This window comes from Prionailurus viverrinus, chromosome B2 (assembly GCF_022837055.1).
Source record: "Prionailurus viverrinus isolate Anna chromosome B2, UM_Priviv_1.0, whole genome shotgun sequence".
NCBI classification, from domain to species: Eukaryota; Metazoa; Chordata; class Mammalia; order Carnivora; family Felidae; genus Prionailurus; species Prionailurus viverrinus.
The window spans coordinates 126,066,628-126,090,220 of record NC_062565.1 but is presented as its reverse complement, the minus strand read 5'-3'; the positions used below and the strand labels follow the sequence as shown (position 1 = coordinate 126,090,220).

The following is a 23,593-nucleotide window of genomic DNA, read 5'->3' as shown; positions in this document are numbered from 1 at the left end:
TTATTATTCAGAATTCAAGAAAACAGATACCCCACTATTGGCATAATTACCCTGTCAGGCAAAATATGCTTCCTATAGGATATCATTACATTTGGCACATAACACATGAGACATGACAGAGGAATAACTAGGCAGAGATTCATTTGAAAGAGAGTAGGGGTCGTTTTGAGGTGACCCAGCCTTAGCAAGAAGTTAACATACTCCCCTGTTTTTCTACCCTGGTTTAGCAAAACAGCAGATTTAAATAAAAAAAAAAAAAAGAAAAAAATTAGCCCCCTCAGTTCTTCAAAGATGGCCACCTACCCAGATTCCAGCTATGATGCTTCTTTTTGCAAGTAATGAAATAGCAAATTGGAGCTGGAGGGTTCCTTCATCCCAAGCAGAACAGGCAGCCATCTTCCTCTCTCGGCCAGGGAACCACCCACCACAACTGGGCTCTGGAGCCTGCTTAGTGAAGAACGTGCCACATGCTCAGATGGCCAGAGGGGACCCTACAGGTCTTGTAGTCCACAGCTGCCTCAGACCTCCATGGGGTGGGTCTTGGCGCTTCTATAACAATGAACTTTCACTGTTCTCTGGGAGGCATGGAGGAAGAGATACAACCCATTTTCACAAATGGAGGCATTGAGCCACAAGAAAAAGATAAACTTGGATAAGAAAAGAGATGCCTCCAAGTTTTTTTATGTAATGATTTTATCATTTTTTGTTCTGATTACCAAAAAAAAATGGGCATTTTTTAAAATAGGCATAAAGAAAAAATATATGTCAGTCAATCTTCAAAACCACTAGAAACTTCTTTTTTTTTATGTTTATTCATTTTTGAGAGAAAGAGAGAGACAGAGCACAAGCAGGGGAGGGCAGAGAGAGGAGACGCAGAAACCGAAGCAGCCTCCAGGCTCTGAGCCGTCAGCACAGAGCCCAACATGGGGCTTGAATTCACAAACCATGAGATCAAAGTTGGATGCTTAACTGACTGAGCTGCCCAGGTGCCCCTAGAGTAGAAACTTCTTAAACTGATGGCCACCTACTTGACTAATCAGATTAACTCATGATGTCCACCACTCTGTCTGTAAACACACTAATAGATCCCTCAGTATGTTGAATCCTGTGACTGGACAGCTACTCCAGTGTCTACACATGGGTTCCCAAGTTAAGGAAGACGGCGCTGACCACAAATCAGCTCTTTGCACCCAAACCTTTTCTTTCAGTTATCCTTGATTTTGTGTTATGAAAACCGACAGAATGATGTAGAAACTGATGAAATGTAAGTGTGAAAAGAAAGAACTGTTTCTATGAAAATGATGCTTAAAGCTTTGAAATGCCAAATAGCACAAAACAATTGTCAAGTTAGATGGGAGTAGCTATAAAGGACTTGGAGAAAGTGGCAAAACTCTAGAGAATTATCCAATCAAGCTTCTTCACAAATAATCTTAAGTCTTTAGGTTTTAGTACTATTGTTTAAAAAACTAATGTATATACAACAACAAAAAGTTTCTCTGAATGCCAGTCAGAAGACCCATACCCAAGGGTGGCTCAGTTGGTTAAACATCCGACTCTTGATTTTGACTCAGGTCAGGATCTCACAGTTCATGAGATTGAGCCCCACATCAGGGTCTGTGCTCATGACACAGAGCCTAAGATTCTCTCCCTCCCTGCCCCTTCCCTCTTCACACACTCTCTCTTGCTCTCTCTCACAAAAGAAAGAAAAAAAGAAAGACCCATACCCAAAACAAAGACCATAGCTTTATATAAAAATCAATAAGTAAACATACATCTTAAGTTCAAATAACATGTTTTACATATGTGTGTGTCATATTTATGTCTAGAACAACATTTTCAATTTAACCTGTCAGCTTCCAGTTCTGATTATCTTTGATATGACAGCCTTGGTTGTATTTAAAAGGCTGCCTCGTGGAAGAGGAATGAGACTTCTTTTGTAAATCTTATACAAGATTTGGAATAATAGGTCAAGTTTGTAACTCAGTGTTTCTCAAAATATAATCCATGGACCACCAAATCCCAAACCATCTTGTTTATTTGCTCTAACTACAGACTTGAATCACACCTATACTTCCTAACTTACATTCTTTGAGAGGGATCTGCATTTTAACATGCTCCTTAGGAGACGCTGGTGCATGCTATGGTGGAGAACTGTGGTCTAGGAGAATAACCTTGAGTTCAACATAAAGGAAAAATTGCTCACAATAATGATCTGGCAGGGGGAGGGGGGTGTTCTGGAAATGTTCAAGCAGGGACTGAATGATGACTGAACAGGATTGCTAGACTTTTCCAGAATTTGGTGGGAGGTTAAATTTTGTGTGATTTATGCTTGAGTTGAAGATTATTTTTCTCTTTTATCCCTAAGAACCACAAATCTTTAGTTGAGAATCCAACTTGTTAGACGCTGTTTTCTTAGCTTTCTTAGATACTTTGCCAAGCTCCCAAAAAACTACTTAGAGGGTTAATTAGCAAGTTATTCCATTTCATCCACAAATTATAACCAAATGGTAACGTAAAGAGCAATCTGACAATCTTTCCACGTGTTCTCTCTTCTCACAGTTGCTGAACCAGGCAGCAGAGTGGAAACTTCAAGCCAAAGTGCTGAAGGAACAAGAGACAGTCCTGCAGGCTCAGGTGAAATGGGGGGTTGCGGGGGGACAACCATGCATGGGGTGTGCTCTCTTTGTTGCCACATTAACAGGCTATGAACCAAAGGTACTCTCCACCAGGCCTTAACATGTGGCGGGGGCGAGGGCAGCAGGAGTTAGCAATGAAGAATAACTTCATATTTATTATTTTAAAGTAAAAATAAGAGCACCACATTATACCTGAGAAAAATAAATGGTCCGCAACAACAACATCGAGTCAAAAGGTTTGCTGACATACGAATGAGGGCACCCGACGGGGCAATCGGAATGAGTTGGTGTCCTGGTTCCTGCCTGTCTGTTCATAATATGTCATCTCTCTCTCTCTCTCCTCCCTGTGATCCTATTAAAGTAAGAATAAAATGTGAACGGATCACATGCGCCATCTAGAACTCTCAATACTGAAAGTATCCTTACCTATTTGATATTATTTATAATCAAAATAAATGAGGAAGATAAAGTCAGCACCAAAGTTCTTGTGCTATCGGAGGTTGACCTTGTCGGTGATAAATGACAAGGGATGATGGACAAGTAGGGAACAGTTTTGATCTGGCTTTGTGATGTCATGTGTGTGTTTTGATTAGACTACAAGAATTCATATTTCAGACTCAAAGATAAAAAGCCTCGTGCAACAGATGACTCTATCCATCCCTCCCTTGCCCTTGGGGCTCTGCCCCTTCTGGCAAAAGTTGCCTGTCGGGTTCTGGGTTATCCATCCTAGGTCTGAGCCAGAGAGAGACACTAGCGCCCTGCTGGGAGAAATGCGCCAGTGCTAAAGACACTGTAAAGTCACGTAGAGCAAATTCACAGAAAGTGAGGAAACCGGAAGCCTGGCGGGCTGGGCAGCTGTTAATTTAAGATTTGGATAATTCACTTGTAAATGTTTATGTGCTGACTGCTATACACTTGTTCACTGTAAAAACAAAAACAAAAACAAAAACTTTGTTCATTATATGAATGAACAAGTTCATTGAAAACTTGCTTGTATGAATACTTGTTCATTTTTTACAAAGCATATGAGAAAAGATAAGACACTCACAAATAAATTTATTTGTGGGTAATAAAATCACAAATTATACCACTGCAGACAAAAATGCAGATCGCATTTTCATAGCTCACCTTCCTAATGTATAGTTTTTCCAGTGTGTGTCCCGAATGTATTGATAAATTGTTTTCCCTCAATAACATAAAATAACATATCAAAATCATTTGTAAATACTAATTACATAGAGATTTGAACCATGTTTCTTACTGTTAATAAAATCAGCAGGTCCAGAATTAAAAAACTAAAATCTAGAGTTACAAACTCAAGGTCATCCTTTAGGGAATCCCAGAACCATCACATCATGGTTGTGGGGTAGGCGGCAGGCAGCGGCCACTCTCTAAACAGAGGCAGGCAGGGGGAGAGGAGGTGTGACCTCACAGTCTTGAAGAGACTCCAGAGAATTGAGGCAGGGCTCCTGGCCCTATCTCTGTATTATTCTCAGCACAGAGCCTTGAGGGGTACAAGAGACAATATTTGAAGCTATTCATTGTTCATATCATCTATGACAAGCAATCTCTACTCCTCTCGATAAATGGTGATAATGAACTTGAGAAGAGATTAATACCATTAGACATGGGGTTAGAGAGTCATTCATTCAGCTGGCATCAGAATCTAGGCCTTAAATGACCTGTGGAATGAAACATAAGGGTATGATCCAATGCCACACCTCAAATTTGAAAAAGCATCTACCAGGAGTTTTTAGACTTGCCAATGTTCCTCATTCGTTCCTTGCTATTGACGGAGTCCAGAGACCAGGGTCAGGGTCCTGGCTCTTCTGCTCAGAATTTGTCTGACCTTGTGTAATTCATCGAAATCTCCCTAAACCTAAATTTCTTTGCCTGTAAAATAAGAATACTGTAATGCACCCATGATCCCAAGTTGGAGTTCTCTAACCTCTGGGAGGCTCATTACTTTTCAGTATTTCCAAAACATAACAGCATAACAGCAGCCACTATTTAAAATATAGTTGTTTTGGGGGGTGCCAGGGTGGCTCGGTCAGTTGAGCACCCAACTTTTGATTTCAGCTGAGGTCATGATCCCAGAGTCGTGGGATTGAGCCCCGCATCAGGCTCCACACTATGCATGGAGCCTTCTTTGGATTCTATCTCCCCCTCTGTACCTCTTCCCCACTCACACACACTCTCTAAAAATAAAAATAAAAGATGATAAAAGAAAATAAGATATAGTTGTTTTTGACATATCAGTTCTCAGTTCTCACTCAGCAGCTATATGGCAGTTGTTCACATGTTTGGTTAAGTTTATAAAAGGAAAATGAGTTAATGAATATGTAAGATATGCAGTTTGCCTTCAAGTTCTGCATGTAAAGCACTTAGCCCCATACCTGGCCCATAATTAGCATAATTAATTCAACCAATATTTATTGAGCACCTACTCAGTGCTAGACAAGGTTCTAGGTGCTGGAGATAGACTAATCCATAAGAGAATCAAAAGTCCCTACCTAATTAAACACAGTGGTAATACTACTAATAAAAATGCTAACAATTAGTGTATGAGCTAACATTACTATTATTTCATAGGTGAGGATCTACGTAGAGATATGAGACAAAAGGAGTCTTTGGTTACAAAAAAGTTTATGAACCCCCGGAAAAGATGATCTCGAGACCTTGTGCAGCTCTAGTTCCTGAATGTAGACAGCTTCCAGAGCAGAAGCAGTGTGGCCTAAGCTGGGCTAACCCCGCCTTTTCCTCCATTGCCTTGTTTTCTGTGGCGTGTGGCTCTCTCTGCAAGGACATCCCTTTGTCTCCTGTCTTCAAGGCACTTTTCAAAACTTCAACAATGACTTCAAGAAGAATATAGTAGCCCCCAAACCCTATGTATAAAAATGTTTAAAAACTCCTCTTGAAAACTGTCGATGTTGTAGCTTTAAAACCTTTAGACCTTGAAAAACAAAATCAATCACAGATTTGATTGCAGAGCACTTGAACCCTTCCTTCGGGTTTAGAACTGCTTTAAAGGAGTGGGGTAGTAGGAGGCAAGAGGGCTCAAGTCCCCATTTCCACATTCTGAGCTAAGGAAATATCAAGGACAGATTACGTTTAACTAGATGAAGTCACCTTCAGCCATAAGACAACAGCTTGCCAGGTTGGGGCATGATTCTCACTTAGCAAAGAGATGTCTGGCTTTCAATTATACAAACCATGGCAACGGAGTAAATGTCAGAAATGATCAATGGAATACAATTGCCACTACAAATAGAGTGTTCACTGGATCGATAAGGATGAAGATGGTGGATGTGGAAAGTCAACAATACCAACGCAGCCACGCAGCCACAAAAACACTGCCCAAGGGGAAAGATCATTGAGTAAATTTGGTTTGGCTTTATTCAGTTTTTTCTTTTTTCTCTCTTTCTTTCTTTTTCCTTTCTTTCTTTCTTTTTTCTTTCTTTCTTTCTTTCCTTCCTTTTTTTGGTAAATTAAGAACAGCAATCACAGCCTTTAAACCGGAAGTCCTCACCTTATGTATCTAGGATGAGAGGACATTACTCTGCAACTGCTATTATAATTGGATGTGTTCCCAAATCAAATATCACAAGTTCGCGAAGACAATTCCTGGACATGCTTTTGTTTCCTGTATGCTGTGAATGTTTGTAATTAAAATTTGGTGTCCCATTAAAAGAACGTATGAGTCGCTCACCCACATAACAGTGAAAATGTTGCAGCAACTGTTGTGGTGACTCACCCTAGAACAGTCCGTTTCTATTTCTGCCTCTGGCAGGAGTACTGTGGATGACCTCTGGATGTCCCTTCCATGCTTCTCTGAAATACCAAAATAAGAGCAGGAATATGACACATGAAACCAAACATGCATCATGTCAGCGTGATAGTGAGAGGGAACATATACCAAACAAATATCCACAAAGTAAACAAGAAGTGTCCATTTTGAGTTAGCACAAGAGTTTTAGAGTTGTTTACCTGAGACAAGCATAATCCACACAGGTTTTGGCACCTGCCACAAAGAGGTCAAATAGGAAGAAAGGCTGAGTATGAAAAACAGTACTTAGAAGGGGAAATGTGGAGTTACTGTTTCATGGGTAGAGACTTTCAGTTTTGCAAGATGAAAGGGTTCTGGAGATTGGTTACACGACAGTGTGGACGCAGTTAACAATACCGAACTATTTAAAATAGTTGAGATGGTAACTCTTACATTACATGTATTTGCCCCAATTAAAAAGAAAGAACAACAGTGGAGAGAAGAAAAAAAACAAAAACAAAAAACAGTCACTAGAAAAAGGCCAGAAGAAGTGGTAATGAAATGAGACACTTCTTCCTGGCCCTCTGGGTGTGTCTGCCTTCCCCCATGCCACAAGAAAACATGAGGAAAGGAAACAAAACCTGCCCGATGTATACACCCAAACGACCATTTTTGCCCAAAGGAAGGGGAGAAGCTGGCCGAGGTGGGCACGGTTGCTCCTGCTGATACTGTCAAGGTTGTGCCAGCAAGATGGGCTGTGCACGCGCCCACTCCTGCTCTGCCTGTCTGCAGCCTGCAATGACCCGGCTGCGTGAGCGGCTTTGAGAGGACCTGCTCCAGGGACGGTAGTATCTGCCACCCTCCCGTAACTCTGCAGGAATTCCCGAGAAGTGGGGAAAAGAAAGGAGAGAAAGTAAGAAAAAGCAACTTCACAGGATATGTAACCAAGAATGCAAATGAAGGTGGAGAGGATCAGCTGGGAGTAGCTGTCCTCACCCTGGACCACTAGATTATGTGCAGTAGTATAGATAGCCAGTCCAATAGAAGTTTATCCTCAGATTAAGGACTTGACCTACTCAAGGGCCCTGAAATCAATTCAGTGGATCCCAGCCACTACTTCAAAAAAAGTGAAACAGAACTAAACAGAATATGTCAAGAGTGCATTGCACACAATGAGTAAGGATTGTCTTATGCAGTGTGTGTGTGTGTGTGTGTGTGTGTGTAAAACCCTACTACACCTTCCTGGCCATGAACTCCCTGGTGCCCTTTTATTCAGTCTTCTTTCATCTGTGTGCCAAGGAATCATGAGAAAAAAAATGTAGGCCACCAGAGTTGCCCCCAAGCTCTGTCACATATGCATGGAACCAACATGTGATTTCAAAACGATACTCAGATGTTGTTTGACTTTTCTTTGGAAAATCTATCCTACAGAAAGGTTTTACATTATCATTCCGTTGTTCTTGTTTACTGCAGTGAAATCTCTGCTATTCTACAACATTTGAGAATGACCCCTTCTCGATCAGCAGATTTTCTGGGTTCTAGGGGTAGTCTGATTCCCATATTCTCTACCTCTCACGCCCAAGACTGGGAACTCTCCAGTCTACTGGCTTCCAGTTAGTAGTTTTTCTCTTTCAAAAGGACAGTGTCCCAGCTACCGCCAGCTAGTCATTTGGTGCCCATTTGAGGAGCTGGGGTTTGCTCCAGCATTCAACAGTACCAAATACTCATTCGAAAATGGAGGCTTTCCTAACATGTGTCATCCATGTTAAATCTCCACTCATAGCATGCTATTCTAAAATCATTTTTTAAAGCAAGATTTAATTAGTGTATTGCTGTCTCTAGCAATCAAGTACTTAACACACTCTCCTTCCCTGTCCTGCTTTATTCCTACTTCAAATTACCTTATTCCTTGGAATAAGGATATAGAGGTAGAAAGTACTCCTGAAGTGAACCACACGCTTGCCAATGCTAACCCATATGATGTTTTATACTGTGTGCATATTAGAAAAGGCATTCCTTCCTCGAGACTCATTCTTTCCATCTGTAGAAAATTCATATAATAAACTGATTTTGATGAACAGGGACATTTAACTGCTATTGGCTGTAACACTGTCTTCATAAACATACAAAACCAAATGGACTGAAATGCAAATGGTTGGTTGCTTAGAGTGGCACAACGGGTATGATTGCAGCCACCCATGTCGGGTCCACCTTTTCTACCACTTCTTTTCATTTTTCTACATTCTCACTTCTTTCAAGACCAAGTTCAAGGTTCACCGTCTCCACAAAAACATGGCTTACGTGGTCACCTGCCATGCTCACTTCCTTCTCTGACTGACACCATCCTGAACAGACTTGGCACTTTGTAGTATTCCCTGTCCCATCGTCAAGTTGTCTTTGAGATTATCTTCCCATCACGCGTGCATGGCTCTCAGAAACAGTAGCCACATGTTCAATGCTTTGCACATAGAGTCAATGTGTATGTTCGGTGCTCAATAAAAGTGTGTTGGGAAAAGTTAGGCTGTAATGAAATGGTGATGACACATTTTCTTATTCCATTTTTTTTTTTAAAGACGTACTTCAGTCATACTCACTGACTTAGGTTGATGTCACAGTAAACAAAAGAACAGAACACATTGTTAACATTTTGTTGAGGATTCCTTTAAATCAACTTTCTTCTCAAATAATGAACGATGCCATGTTGTTTTGTTCTGGAAGCATGCTTAAAGCAGCTCTAAAATAGATGTACTTTTCCCCTTATTTACAGCTTACTCTCTATTCCGGAAGGTTTGAAGAGTTCCAGAACACACTGACAAAGAGCAATGAGGTGTTTGCCACTTTCAAACAGGAAATGGATAAAGTGAGTAGTACTTATCCCCCACAAAATACTGACATTTTCTATTGTGACAGGCAATTCCCCTTTGAGTTCATTTCTGTCACGTTAAGATCCTTTGGTGCATTTCATGAAGTAATGAAACATTTATACATGCAAATAAGATTTGGGCTGTGTTTTTTTATTGGTAATTATCTGGTGAATTAATCTTAGGAAGAATTCAAAAAACACCAGGATCTATTTTCACCCTGAGAAAAAAATATTTTCCTTTTCTAGTCTATGGAGAGCTAAGAAAAAAAAAAAGACAAAAGCTAGCAATTTAACATTATGCTGTTTATACTGAAATTTTTAAAAATCTAATTTCTAAAGATTAAAAAAACAACTTTCATACAAATGTGCAACAGAAGAAGTTTAGAGTAGAAAATACCATTTCATATAATCCTTCTTCGAAGAGAATATATGTAGTATGATATAATTGACAGAGCCTTGAATGAGAAGAAGGAAGCCTAAATTCAAATTCTGGGTGTGTTCTTCTCCTCATGTAGTACTAGACGATCCAATTTTATTTTTCTTATCTATAAATTAACATACTATTTCCCTTGCCTAATACACAGATTGTAAAGTTCAAATACATGTTTTTTAATGTTTATTCATTTTTGACAGACAGAGAGAGACAGAGCGTGAGCGGGGGAGGGGCAGAGAGAGGGAGACAGAATCTGAAGCAGGCTCCAGGCTCTAAGATGTCAGCACAGAGCCCAAAGTGGGTCTCGAACTCACAAACCACGAGATCATGACCTGAGCGGAAGTCGGACGCTTAGCCAACTAAACCACTCAGGCGCCCCATATTAATATATTTTTAAAGGGCTTTAAACTTTCTTACACTCTTTTACAAATATAAGGTGCTAAATATTATTGGACATATGTTCAAAATTTATTTAATCCAGTGTTTTCCCAAAACAAAATCACCATCAGAATTGTGCTTATTAATGGGCATAGGCATTAACCTTTTTTAAGTGCAAAAAGCATCCTTTTAAAACCACTTTCTTAAAATTATATGATAAATTTCACAATTCAGTGAACAAACATAAGTAGGTCAACACTTGTTAGAAGTTATAGCTTTCTCACTCTGGGATGGATCTATCCATTTTTAAAAACCTCTCTTCATTATAGAGTGTTAAGATTGGAATAAATATTAGAGCAAGAAAAGTGTTTTTATTTATTTCAAAATTACATAGTTTTAAGATTGGAATAAATATTAGAATAGGAGTTTTAAATCTGGGGTTTATTTATAGACTTTTAAAGTTGACTCACAATTAGCAAAAAAAAAAAAAAAAAAAAACCAGCAAAAAAAATGATGTGCATATTACATTTCTTTGAGTATGGTCCCATCAAATCCTTAAAGGGGTTGATGACTTTTAAACTAAAACTACTAAACTTGGTTAACAAATGATCAAAATTAAAAACCATTCAAGGCTCACCTAGCTTCTCTATAAAGCACAGGGGCTTAGCCCGGGCCCAGCCTCCTGCCTCCAAGTGTACTCAGCCTCAGGCAGCATGGCACAAAGCAGCAAGGGCCCAGGTATGGCTCATCCAGGGGAACACAAGCTGATTACATTGCTGTCCTTTGCTGCATCCAAGCAGAGCAGAGATCCAACCGTTTCAGTTTCAAAACAGATGAGCTGCATTTTATACACTTCTGTTCCCTCTACACCCAACTCCCCACTGATGACCAGCAGACACTCTTCACACATTGCATTAAATGCAATGAAATAACTCTAGTTCCACTCTTCTGCTAACTCATCTGAATATTCTTCCACCTCTCTGAGCGTCAGTTTCCTCAGTGAGAGTGGAGGTGAAAACAGAACCTTCCTTATGGGACTGTTTCAAAGATGAAATGAATGATGTGTGTAATCACATTCTGTGACTCCCACCACACTCTACAAATGTGAAGATTGAGAGGGAGCAGGAAGATGGCAGTGGAGTAGGAGGACCCTAGGCTCACCTTTCCCACAAATACAACTAGATAATTATCAAATCATCCTAAATACCGCAGCAATTGACCTGAAAACTGGTAGAATGCACTCCACAACTAAAGGGAGAGAAGAGGCCAAATCAAAGATGGTAATAAATGCAAAGCCATCATTTGGGGGAGAAATAGATCACAGCTGCTATGGAGGAAAAGAAGCTGTGGTCTTGGAGAAGAGTGAGAGAGAGAGAGAGAGAGAGAGAAGTACACAGGGAAATACACAAGAACATTTCCCCAAAGCCACTGGCTTGGAAAATGAAAGGGGCTGAATTTTGGACGTTCTTGCAACCAGCAGGTCTTAAAGCCTGGAGTTTTAAAGGTCAGTAGGCTTGGATAGGATAGACCTGGAGGGTACTATAGTGTTCCTGGAGAGAAGGTATACAAAAAACCTGTGGCAGACAATGTGGAAACAACTATCTGAAGAGTGCCTGGGGAACACCGTAGGGAAATTATTCCCTCTTCTCAGAGTGTGTCTCTGAGAGGCAGCATTCACGGAGACATGTCTCTGGGAACAAAGGAGCTGGCCAACACCATTTCCCTCCCTTGCCCCTCAGCATATACACAGAGCCACCTGCAAGCAGCACAGCATGGACACTGGCTGCCTAACTTGCTTACACCAAGCCCCACACATCCCCTCCCTGCACCCCAGTGGAACTGCTCTTCTCAATCACACTTGCCTCAGTCTCAGCATGGCAGGTCCCTCCCCCCAAAGACCAGCACAAATCCCTGCCTGCACAACATCTTCTGACCAGAGAGTTCTGGAGGGCTTCAGTTCTGGTGGAGGTGGTCAGGTCTCACTTCACAAGCAGACAAGAACACACCTAGTTAAAACTGACCACATTCACACCAGGGACCAAACGCTGCCCACAGCAGGTAAGGGAGAGCCTCTGCAGATGCCTGGCCTGAAGGACAGAGCAACCAAAACACAACAGCGGAGCTCACATAACACACACTGGAGACACTTCTTTGAAGCGCCAGGGTCTCAGCACTACATGACCTCTTCTTCATAAAGAAGCTCCTGCTTCTTTCAGGAGCAGGAGACCTAACTGGATTTTCTAACCCAGAGAAGAAATAGAGACTTAGACAAAATGTGAAGACAGAGGAATTTCTCCAAAATGAAAGAACAAGATAAGATCACAGCCAGAGATCTCAGTGAAACAGATACAAGTAACATGTCTGATGGAGAATTTAAAGCAACAATCGTAAGAATACTCACTGGGCTTGAGAAAAGAATGGAAGACATCAGTGAGACCCTTAACACAGAGATAAAAGAGTTTAAAAAGAATCAATCAGAGATGAAGAATGAGACAAACAAGATCTGAAACAGGCTAGAGGCAGTAAAGAGCAGGCTGGAAAGAAGGAGACCTAGAAGTGGAAAGACCTAGAAGCTGGAAAGAAGTGACCTAGAAGACAAAGTAATGGATAGTAATGAAGCTGAACAAAAGATAGTAACACCAGAATAGAATTCGGGAAGTCAGTGACTCCATCAAATGTAATCACACTCATATTATAGGAGTGCCAGAAGAAGAGAGAAAAAAGGGGGGGGGGGGGCAGGAAATTTATTTGAAGAAATAATAGCTGAAGACCTCCTTAATCTGGGGAAGGAAACAGACATCCAGATCCAAGAGACACAGAGAATTCCCATCAAAATCAATAAAAGCATGCCAACACCAAGACATATTATAATTAAATTTGCAAAATACAGTGATAAAGAAAAAATCTTAAAAGCAGCAAGACAAATGAAGTCTTCAACTTCCAAGGGAAACTGCATAGGCTAGCCGGAAAGTTCTCAATAGAAACCTGGCAAGCCAGAAGGGAGTGGAATGATATATTCAAAGTACTGAGTGGGAAAAATCTGCACCTAAAAATATTCTATCCAGCAAGGCCACCATTCAGAAAAAAAGGAGAGATCAAGAGTTTCTCAGAAAAACAAAAACTAAAGGAGTTCATGACCACTAAACCAGCCCTGCAAGAAATATTAAAGAGGACCCTTCAAGTAGAAAAGAGAGACCAAAAGTGACAATTTAAAGGCAGGAAATACAAAAGCAGTAAAAATTAATATTTCTGTAATAATCAGTCAAGGATCTCACATACTAAATGGTATAAAATAAAACATATACCTAAAATGTAGACAGGAGAGGAAAAAAGAATGAGTTCAACCTTGAGTGAACATCATCTTCATATAGACTGCTATTTGCAGAAGAGGTTATGGTAACCATATATCAAAAATCACTAATAAACATGCAAAGAACAAAGAAAAAAATCCAAATATATCACTAAAGAAAATAAGCAAAACATGAAAAAGAGAAAGACAAGAAATGATCAGAGAAAATCTCCAGAAACAACCACAAAATAAGTAATAAAATGGCAATAAATACATATCTATCAATAGTTACTTTGAATGTAAATGGACTCAATGGTCCAATCAAAAGACATAAGGAGTCATAATGGATAAAAAAAAAATACCATCTATATTCTGCCTACAAGAGACTCATTTTAGACCTAAAGACACCTGCAGATTGAAAGTGAGGGAATGAAGAAGCATTTATCACACAAATGGATGTCAAAAGAAAGCCAAAGTAGCAATACTTATGTCAGACAAACTAGACTTTAAAACAAAGACTATAACAAGAGACAAAGAAGGACACTTTATAATAATAAAGGGGGACAATCCAACAAGAAGATATAAGAATTGTAAATATTTATGCACCCAATATAGAAGCACCCAGATATATAAAACAATTAATAATAAACATAAGGGAACTAATTGATAATAATGCAATAATAGTAGGGGACTTCAACATACCATTTACATCAACAGACAGATCATCTAAACAGAAAACAAACAAGGAAACAGTGGCTTTGAATGACACACTGGACCAGATGGACTTAACAGATACATTCAAAACATTCCATCCTAAAACAACAGAATACATATTCTTTTATAGTACACATGGAACATTCTGAATAGATGTCACATATTAGGTCACAAAATGGGCCTCAACAAATACAAAAAGATTGGAGTCATGCCATGCACCTTTTCTGACCACAATGCTATGAAACTAGATATCAATCACAAGAAAAAATCTGGAAAGACCACAAATACATGAAGGTTAAACAACATGCTACTAAACAATGAATGGGTCAACCAGGAAATCAAAGAAGAAATTAAAAAATACATTGAAACAAATTAAATAAAAATATAACAATCCGGGGCGCCTGGGTGGTGTAGTCGGTTAAGCGTCCGACTTCAGCCAGGTCACGATCTCGCGGTCCGTGAGTTCGAGCCCCGCGTCGGGCTCTGGGCTGATGGCTCAGAGCCTGGAGCCTGTTTCCGTTTCTGTGTCTCCCTCTCTCTCTGCCCCTCACCCGTTCATGCTCTGTCTCTCTCTGTCCCAAAAATAAATAAACGTTGAAAAAAAAATTAAAAAAAAAATATATATATATAACAATCCAAAACCTTTTGGATACAGCAAAAATGGTCCTAAGAGGGAAGTGTATAGCAATACAGGTCTACATCAAGAAGCAAGAAAAATCTCAAATAAACAACCTAACCTTCCACCTAAAAGAACTAGAAAAAGAACAGCAAACAAAGCCTAATGTCAGCAGAAGGAAGGAAATTATAAAGATTAGAGCAGAGAATGTAAGGGTGATCTGGCTGAGACATTTGTCACTCCATTGATCACCAGGGTTGATTCACCTGATCTGGCTAGTTAGGTGGGTGTCCAGATAGAGAAAGACCATCCTTCTTAGTCAGGGGTGCATAAGTACCTGCGCTCCCCTGCTAGAACTTCCAAACAAGCTCTCTAGGTCCATTTGTAGGAAAATGTAGGGTAGTCAAGCTTCCAAGAACCCAGACACATGCAAATGAGGTGCTGAATGTGGCAGTCCGCATTTCTTTCAAAACAAAAAATAATAATAAAGACTAGAGCAGAAATAAGTGATGTGGAAACTAAAAACACAACAGAACAGATCAATGAAACCTGGAGCTGGCTGGTTCCTTGAAAAACTTAATAAAATTTATAAACCTCAATTCAGACTTCTCAAAAAGAAAATATAGGGGCGCCTGGGTGGCGCAGTCGGTTAAGCGTCCGACTTCAGCCAGGTCACGATCTCGCGGTCCGTGAGTTCGAGCCCCGCGTCGGGCTCTGGGCTGATGGCTCAGAGCCTGGAGCCTGTTTCCGATTCTGTGTCTCCCTCTCTCTCTGACCCTCCCCCGTTCATGCTCTGTCTCTCTCTGTCCCAAAAATAAATAAACATTGAAAAAAAAAATTAAAAAAAAAAAAAGAAAATATAAAGAAAAAAAAAGAAAAGAGAAAGGACCCAAATAAATAAAATCACAGATGAGAGAGGAGAAATAACAACTAACACCACAGAAATTATAAGAGAATATTATGAAAAACCATGTGCCAACAAATTGGACAACCTAGAAGAAATGGATAAATTCCTAGAAATATATAAATTACCAAAACTGAAACAGGAAGATATAGAAAACTTGAACATACTGATAACCAGCAAATAAATTGAATCAGTAATCAAAAAACTCCCAACAAACAAAAGTCCAGGACCAGATGGCTTCACAGGAGAATTCTACCAAACAGTTAAAGAAGAGTTAATACAAGGGTACCTGGATGGCTCAGTCGGTTAAGCATCCAACTTCGGCTCAGGTCATGATCTTGCAGTTCGTGAGTTCAAGCCCTTCATAGGGATCTGTGCTGACACCTCAGAGCCTGGAGCTTGCTTTGGATTCTGTGTCTCCTTCTCTCTCTGCCCCTCCCCCATTCACACTCTGTCTCTGTCTCTGTCTCTGTCTCTCTCCCAAAAATAAATAAACATTAAAAAAAAAATTAATGAAGAGTTAATACCTATTCTTTTTAAACTATTACAAAAAAAATAGAAAAGGAAGGAAAACTTCCAAATTCATTCTATGAAGCCAGCATTACCCTGATACCAAAACCAGATAAAGACACTACTAAAAAAGGGAACTACAGACCAATATCTCTGAAGAATATAGATGTAAAAATTCTCAATAAAAAACACTAGCAAACCAAATCCAACATTACATTTAAAAAATCATTCACTACAATCAAATGGAATTTATTCCTGTGTTGCAGGAGTTGTTCAATATTTGCACATCAATCACCATGACACATCACATTAATAAAAGAATGGATAAGAAGCGTATATGATCATTTCAATAGATGCAGAAAAAGCACTTGACAAAGTACAATATCCATTCATGATAAAAACACTCAATACTTTAAGTCGATTTAAAGGGAACATACCTCAACATACTAAAGGTCATATATGAAAAACCCATAGCTACTATCATCCTCAATGGGAAAAACTGAGAACTTTTCCTATACAGTCAGGAATAAGACAGGGATGTCCACTCTCACCACTTTTATTCAACATAGTACTGGAAGTCTGAGCCACAGCAATCAGACAAAAAAGAAGGAGCTGAATGAAGCTGTACCACTTTCTTAAACCATACACAAAAATAACTTCAAAATGGGTTAAAGACCTAAATGTGAGACCTGAAACCATAAAAATTCTTGAAGAGAACACAGGCAGTAACTTTTTGATACTGGCTGTGACAACTTCTTAAGTATGTTTCCTGAGGCAAGGGAAACAAAAGCAAAAATAAACTATTGGAACTACATCAAAATAAAAAGCTTCTGCAAAGGACACAATCAACAAAACTAAAAGGCAACCTATGGAATAGGAGAAGATATTTGCAAATGACATATCTGATAAAGGGTTAGTATACAAAATATATAAGGAACGTATCAAACTCAACACTCAAAAAAATGAATAATCCAATTTAAAATGGGCAGAAGACATAAACAGACATTTTTCTACAGAAGACATACAGATGGACAACAGACACATGAAAACATGCTCAATATCATTCATTATAAGGAAAATCCAAATCAAAACTACAGCGAGATATCACCTCGTACCCGTGAAAATGGCTTAAATCGACAACACAAGAAATATGTGTTGGCGAGGATGTGGAGAAAGGGGATCCCTCTTGCACTGTTGGTGGGAATGAAAACTGGTGTAGCCACTGTAGAAAACAGTCTGGAGGTTCCTCAAAAAGTTAAAAGTAGAACTACCCTAGGATCCAGCAACCGCACTACAAGGTATTCACCCAAAGAATACAAAAGTAAAAAGTACTGATTCAAAGGGATACATGCACCCCAATGTTTATAGCAGCATTATCTACAACAGCCAAATTATGGAAAACAGCCCAACTGTCCACTGACTGATGATTGAGTAAAGATGCGGTGTGTATATTATACACACACACGTATATATACATATATATATGAATATCATATTACCCGCCATAAAAAACAATGAAATCTTGCCATTTGAGATGACATGGATGGATAGAGAGAGTATTATGCTAAGTGAAAGAAGTCAATCAAAGACAAATACCATATGATTTCACTCATATGTCAAATTTAAGAAAGAAAACAAACGAGCAAAGGGAAAAAAAAGAGAGAGAGAGGCAAACCAAGAAACAGACTCAACTATAGAGAGCAAACTGATGGTTACCAGAGGGGAGGTGGATGGGGGGGGGGATGGGTTAAAGAGACGACGCGGACTAAGCAGTGCACTTGTGAAGAGTACCAGTGATGCACGGAAGTGTTGAGTCACTATATGGAACACCTGAAACTAATACTACACTGTATGATAACTAGCTAGTATTTAAATTAAAACTTAAAAAAAAAAAAAAACGTAGACTGAGAAAATAGAAAGCTGCAGCTTTGTGTAGCTGCTTCTCAGATGTGCCCAGATAGTCCCAATATGTTAATGGCTAAAAAGCCAGACCAGCTTTCTCGCTTGCAGTTTCTATTCAGTAAAGAATCTAAATTGCAAGCTTATTCTTGGGACTAAACAAAGCTACTTTTACTTTAAAGAATAAGCAATGACAAAACAGGGTAACTCTAAGTAGTTTCCTTTTTCCTGAATTGGTGCAAGTAAGTTTGTTCACCACGAACCTAGATGATTCGGGAATAAATGGGACTCTTCCCACTCAGTCTTCATTCCGTGACATCAAACTTCTGTTTGTTTCAGCAGCTAGTGACAAAGAGACTTTTCTTGGCATCACATATGGAACTAGTAGTTTTTTTGATATGTTAAGTTTCAGGATTAACATTAAAATACTCTAATTTCTGTAGACAACCAAGAAAATGAAGAAGTTAGAGAAGGACACAGCCACGTGGAAAGCCCGGTTTGAGAACTGTAACAAAGCTCTGTTGGACATGATTGAAGAGGTAAGGAAGGGGCGCCTGGGTGGCGCAGTCGGTTAAGCGTCCGACTTCAGCCAGGTCACGATCTCGCGGTCCGTGAGTTCCAGCCCCGCGCGGGCTCTGGGCTGATGGCTCGGAGCCTGGAGCCTGTTTCCGGTTCTGTGTCTCCCTCTCTCTCTGCCCCTCCCCCGTTCAAGCTCTGTCTCTCTCTGTCCCAAAAATAAAAAAATAAAAAATAAAAAGAGGTAAGGAAGCCTAGCCGCTAGCTTATTTTCCCCTATCTAGTCCAAATATTCATATTCCGAAAGTAATTATAACCTAATAGTGCAAATTATTATCTTGGAAAAAGAGTTGATTTTTTTTTCTGAGGTGTGATATGTGAAATTGTAATAAAAATATTTAGAGCAAAAGAGAATTGGATCCAGACTCACAAAGAGCTTTGTGACCCTAAGTCACATGCCTACGTGCTGAGTCCAAAGCTGTTGCCAAATCAGCATCATGCCTGCGCGACTTCATTCCGTAAAGGAAAGACAAGTGTCTTACTTGTCTTTGAATTTCCCCAGTGCCTAGCACAGAGCAGGTGCAGAATAAATTAATGAGTTAATCTGAACATACTGAGAAGACACCAGCCCCAGCACCCAGGGTATGTACTACTGTATAGACAGATATGGAGATGTATTGTCTAATTCTTCCAACAGGCATTTAATTACTGATGTTATGTCAGGCTCTGTAGGTGTTGAGACAATACAGGCAAAGGTATATAGCCCTTGACCTGAGAGGCAGAGCTTACAGGTGAAGGTCTCCCCATGTGCATGAGCAACAGAAAAACCCTCAAAGGGTACAGAGTGGCACAAAGGTGGGGGCAAGGAGTGAGACGATTAGGAACGATTTCATGCACAAACACACCAACATTTCCGCAGAAATGGAGAAGAACTGAACAGTTTGAGCAGGCAGCATCATGAATTAGTGTGTGGGGAGTTTCTGTCGTTATAATTACTGTTCTAGCAATTCATCCCAAATAGCAACCAATTCCAAAGAGATGGGCTTATTATTCACTGACATAAATCAAACAGTTGCCAGATTAGCATACAGCAGTTTATCTATAGACTAGATAAGGCTCTGCTGACAGCCAGGTCCCAGTCCATCGCATTCATTGTGCCATTGGAAGACTTAAAAGCAGAAAATGCATCTACTTTAAGATTCCAGAGGCCTTGGAATGAAGCAGAGAGATGCTTTGCCATCTTTCTTTCCCACAGAAAAGGATACAGGGATTAAAATTCTACCAGGGTCTCACCCACAAGGCAAAAAAACGGAAGTGATTCCCCCTGACCAGGGGTCTGTTCAGCCACCAGCCTGCGGTGGCTCCAGAGTCTGGCAGACAAATTCCTGGGCAAATGGTTTTGCTTGTCTCCAGAGGGCATCCTGGCAATTTTGCTCTGGTGTTTTACGTGTGTGTGTTTTCAACTCACAGAAAGCATTGAGAGCCAAGGAATATGAGTGCTTCGTGATGAAAATTGGGAGGCTGGAGAACCTCTGTCGAGCTTTACAAGAAGAGAGAAACGAGCTCTACAAAAAAATCAGAGAAGCAAAAATGCCTGAAAAAGATGACCAAAGTCAGCACACCTCCGACGAGGAGCTAGAGTCTGCTGTTTCTGTGGGCGGCGAGGTTGATGCAGAGGAAGCCGACAGTGTTCACAATGCTGTGAAAAATCTGGCCACAGCCTTCATGGTCATCCGTCATCCAGAGTCGACCTTCGAGCAGTCCAAAGAAATCCCACCAGAATCCGGCAGTCCTCAAGGGGTTGGTGACTCGGCCCTCAAGGAGCCAGAACAATCCCCTCCGAGCCCTTTATGCCACTCAGAGATTTCCCTGCCTCCCCCAACTCCTCAGGCTGAGGCCGAAGGAGGCAATGAGGCAGAACTGCCCCCCAGGCCCAGCAATCCCCCCGCGGGGTCGGCAGCAGAGGCCCAAGACCAGGGTCTCCTTACAGCAGCCCAGGCTGATCAGCAGCCCCAGAATCCAGAGGCAGAAGCTTCCAGTCAGGCCCCACAGTCCCCGGCAGAGGCTTCCCTACCAGTGATGGAGGCAAATGGTCCTGCTCCACCACCCACAGCAGGTGAGCAAATTCTAGTTGGGGAGCTCGGATGTGGGCCCAGTAGGCAGCCCCCCCCACTGGAAGCAGCAGCATTGAGACCACCAACAGGGGTCTCGGTGGAGCCCCAGCTGCCCCAGGTGGCTGACAACAACCTGGAAGTAGTAGACTAAGCCTCGTCGTGGTGCCTTCCGAGCTTAGTGCCTTCCCAGCTTCATGTCTTCATCGTGACAGATTGTCTTCTGAAAGAGGCATTAAGGGCCAGGGATGTCTAAGGGAAGAGACTTAATTAGAATCAAGACATTTTTAAATGTTATGCAGAGCACATTCAGCCTGTGCTATTTGTTCTCAATTTATAACTGATTTGGAGCTTTTCTATTTAACGTTGGTTGACAGTACAATTTTCCCAAATGGCAACAAAACATACAAATAGCAAATTCATAAGAATTTTCCACTGAGATGGTATTTATTTCAATTTTTTAATCAACAGTAGGATTAGGTGTTTAAAGACTTCTCCTACAATATGTAAATGCATAAAAAGTGATTGTTATTTATTGCCCTATATATTTTAATAAGTTCTATAGTAAGTTATGGATGTCCAGGTTTCATTTAAGCAACATTTACATAATATGTGCATATGTGTAGATGTATATATATGTATACATGTGTGAATGTATACGTATGTGTGCGAATGTATACCTATCCGAGTTTATGCACCTATATGTACATGTGTGTATTATATATGTGTGTATATATATATATACAAATATATTATATACTAATATATATTACACATACATTTCATCCCTCTTTGGAATTCTCTCATGCAAAATATTTAGACAGTAATCAAAAAAATTATCTCTTACTTGCTTAGGATGACAGTAGATTAATGCTCTATGAATCAGAAGTAGGTTCAGAATACGAGCATTTAGGCCATGTAATGTAGGGCAAAAACAAGTAACCAAATGGTAAGTCAATAAATTCAATCAGTTGATCCAAAGATAGAACAGCAGTTGGGTTAGATTCTAAGTCTGCAGAACACATAGACACAAAAGTGCCACAAGGGGCAATAGACAGAATAGGGGAACAATCACAGCCCTCGATGGCTCATCTCTTCCAGCGGCCTCTCCAACACAGCTCGGCCCATTGCCTTGCCACCCCATGTGGTGGGGCAGCCCACTCATGGCTACCTGCAAGGAAAGGGTGGGAAGTGGGAGAGCAAGCAAGGGCATGGAGGGATTGAGTGCCCGGGGACTGATACGAGGCTATGCTCTCGTCCCCTGGCTCTTGTGCTATGGAAGTCTTGAAAAGGAATGTTCGCTTGGCCCGGCCACGTCCTCAGTTCTCTCGCTGTCATCTTCTGCTCTCTCCAGAAGGTTTCCCACCATTTCTTGCTGTCACTGCCTCAATCTATATTCTCAAAGCATCTTCACATTTTTTCCAACCTTCACACCCTTTACAGGAAATTATACCCCGTCCTCATCTCAATAACTGATAAGTAAAAGCTATTATTTTTACAAGACAGAAGTCCACATAGGGTCTCAATATGAGTGATGAGGTGCACCAAACAATATATTATCTGCTTTGGGGAATTCTTTACAACCAGAAGTACAAATGGCTTGAAAAACAGGTGAGGATTCAGCAGGAGGCAAAAGTTAGATGGTCTACAGGAGTATTACATTATTATTGGACAAGAACCTCTAATACAACTGACGGCATAAATTACTCTACCAGATTTACCAAAACCCGGTAAATCCAGTAAATCTGGTAAAGGGAGACTGGAACAAAGAAATAGGAAGGAAGGGAGGGAAGGAACGGGGAAAGGGAGAGGAGGGAGAAAAGGAAAAAAAAAAAAAAAAAAGGTCTAACCCAGCCCTACCTCAAAAGTTGAATTCAAGTAGAAAAATGGATAAAAGCAAGATTCTCTACTATTCATCCAGAAAATCATTCTTCAGTGTTGCATGTGGCTGTCTGCCAAGGAACACAAAATGCTTGTAGGCAGCAACCATATGCTACAAGAATTGTAAACTGCATAAAATTTGTTTGAAGTCGACAGTGAGGGTAATAACGAAATGCTAATCAGGAGAAAAAGCATATCCCTATTGAAGAACCAATGTATTTTTATTTATTTTTTTTCCATGTATTTTTGAAGGCTTACAATACTATAACCACAGACTATCCAGCCAAATTCAACATTACTGGAAATCTTAGAGATTTAAACATTCATTTAATTCAGAGCTAAATACTCACCATAACAATCCAGGAGGGTCTCCTTCTGTTTACAGAAGGTAAACTTCCAAGAATGCAGTAAGATTAGATAGTCATAGTAAAGTCTCAGTCTGAATGTTTAGCAAGAGAAACAGGGAGGAGAGGAGCCAAAATCTGGTAAATCAAGTATTCTAATACCCAAAGTTCATTTTTTTCATCCAAAAAGCTTTCACAACAACACATTACTCACTACTGTGTATATCTTGGGCAGAATTTCAATACAACACCTTACCTAAAATTTGCAAAGCTTAATTTAGACTTTGGAAGGATTATTTTAATATTCAAAGAATGTTTTATTATAGTCTGTGTTAGAATTCGGCCTTGCTAATTATCACAATAATTCATACGACCTGAAAGAGTAAGGAATTTCTGTTCTTTATCAAGTTCGTGTAACTATTTCTAGAGATGCCAAGTCTACGTTTCCAGAAACACCAGTATTGTTTGTGTTTTCTTAATTAAATAACTATAATTTATGTATCTATTAAAGTTACTTCTCTTCCCACATGCTTACTTTTGTTACTTCTATGTTTCAATAATACCTAACAAAGATTATGGTTTTATTTTGTTGTTCGTTAAATTTCTGGTCTCTGAGTAGAATGTACATATAATGAACACTGTGAACATCTTGGGTGTGCGTGTGTGTGTGTGTGTGTGTGTGTGGTGTGTGAGAGAGAGAAGGAGGGAAACAAGGGAAAGAGACAGAACATGA

General features: G+C 40.1%; 1 protein-coding gene across 3 annotated transcripts in view; it reads left to right on the top strand.

Annotated features, from left to right (window-relative positions):
• The window catches only part of TXLNB (taxilin beta), a 51,775-nt gene extending 29,372 nt beyond the window's left edge, over positions 1 to 22,403 (top strand). For all 3 annotated transcript variants that reach the window (XM_047860449.1, XM_047860450.1, XM_047860451.1), the window contains 4 exons: positions 2,560 to 2,634; positions 9,170 to 9,262; positions 18,452 to 18,547; positions 19,995 to 22,403. In XM_047860449.1, coding sequence (XP_047716405.1) covers positions 2,560 to 2,634; positions 9,170 to 9,262; positions 18,452 to 18,547; positions 19,995 to 20,789 — 1,059 coding nt within the window. In that variant the 3' untranslated portion in view covers positions 20,790 to 22,403. The remainder of the gene's footprint in view (positions 1 to 2,559; positions 2,635 to 9,169; positions 9,263 to 18,451; positions 18,548 to 19,994) is intronic.
• The last annotated feature ends 1,190 nt before the right edge of the window (positions 22,404 to 23,593 follow it).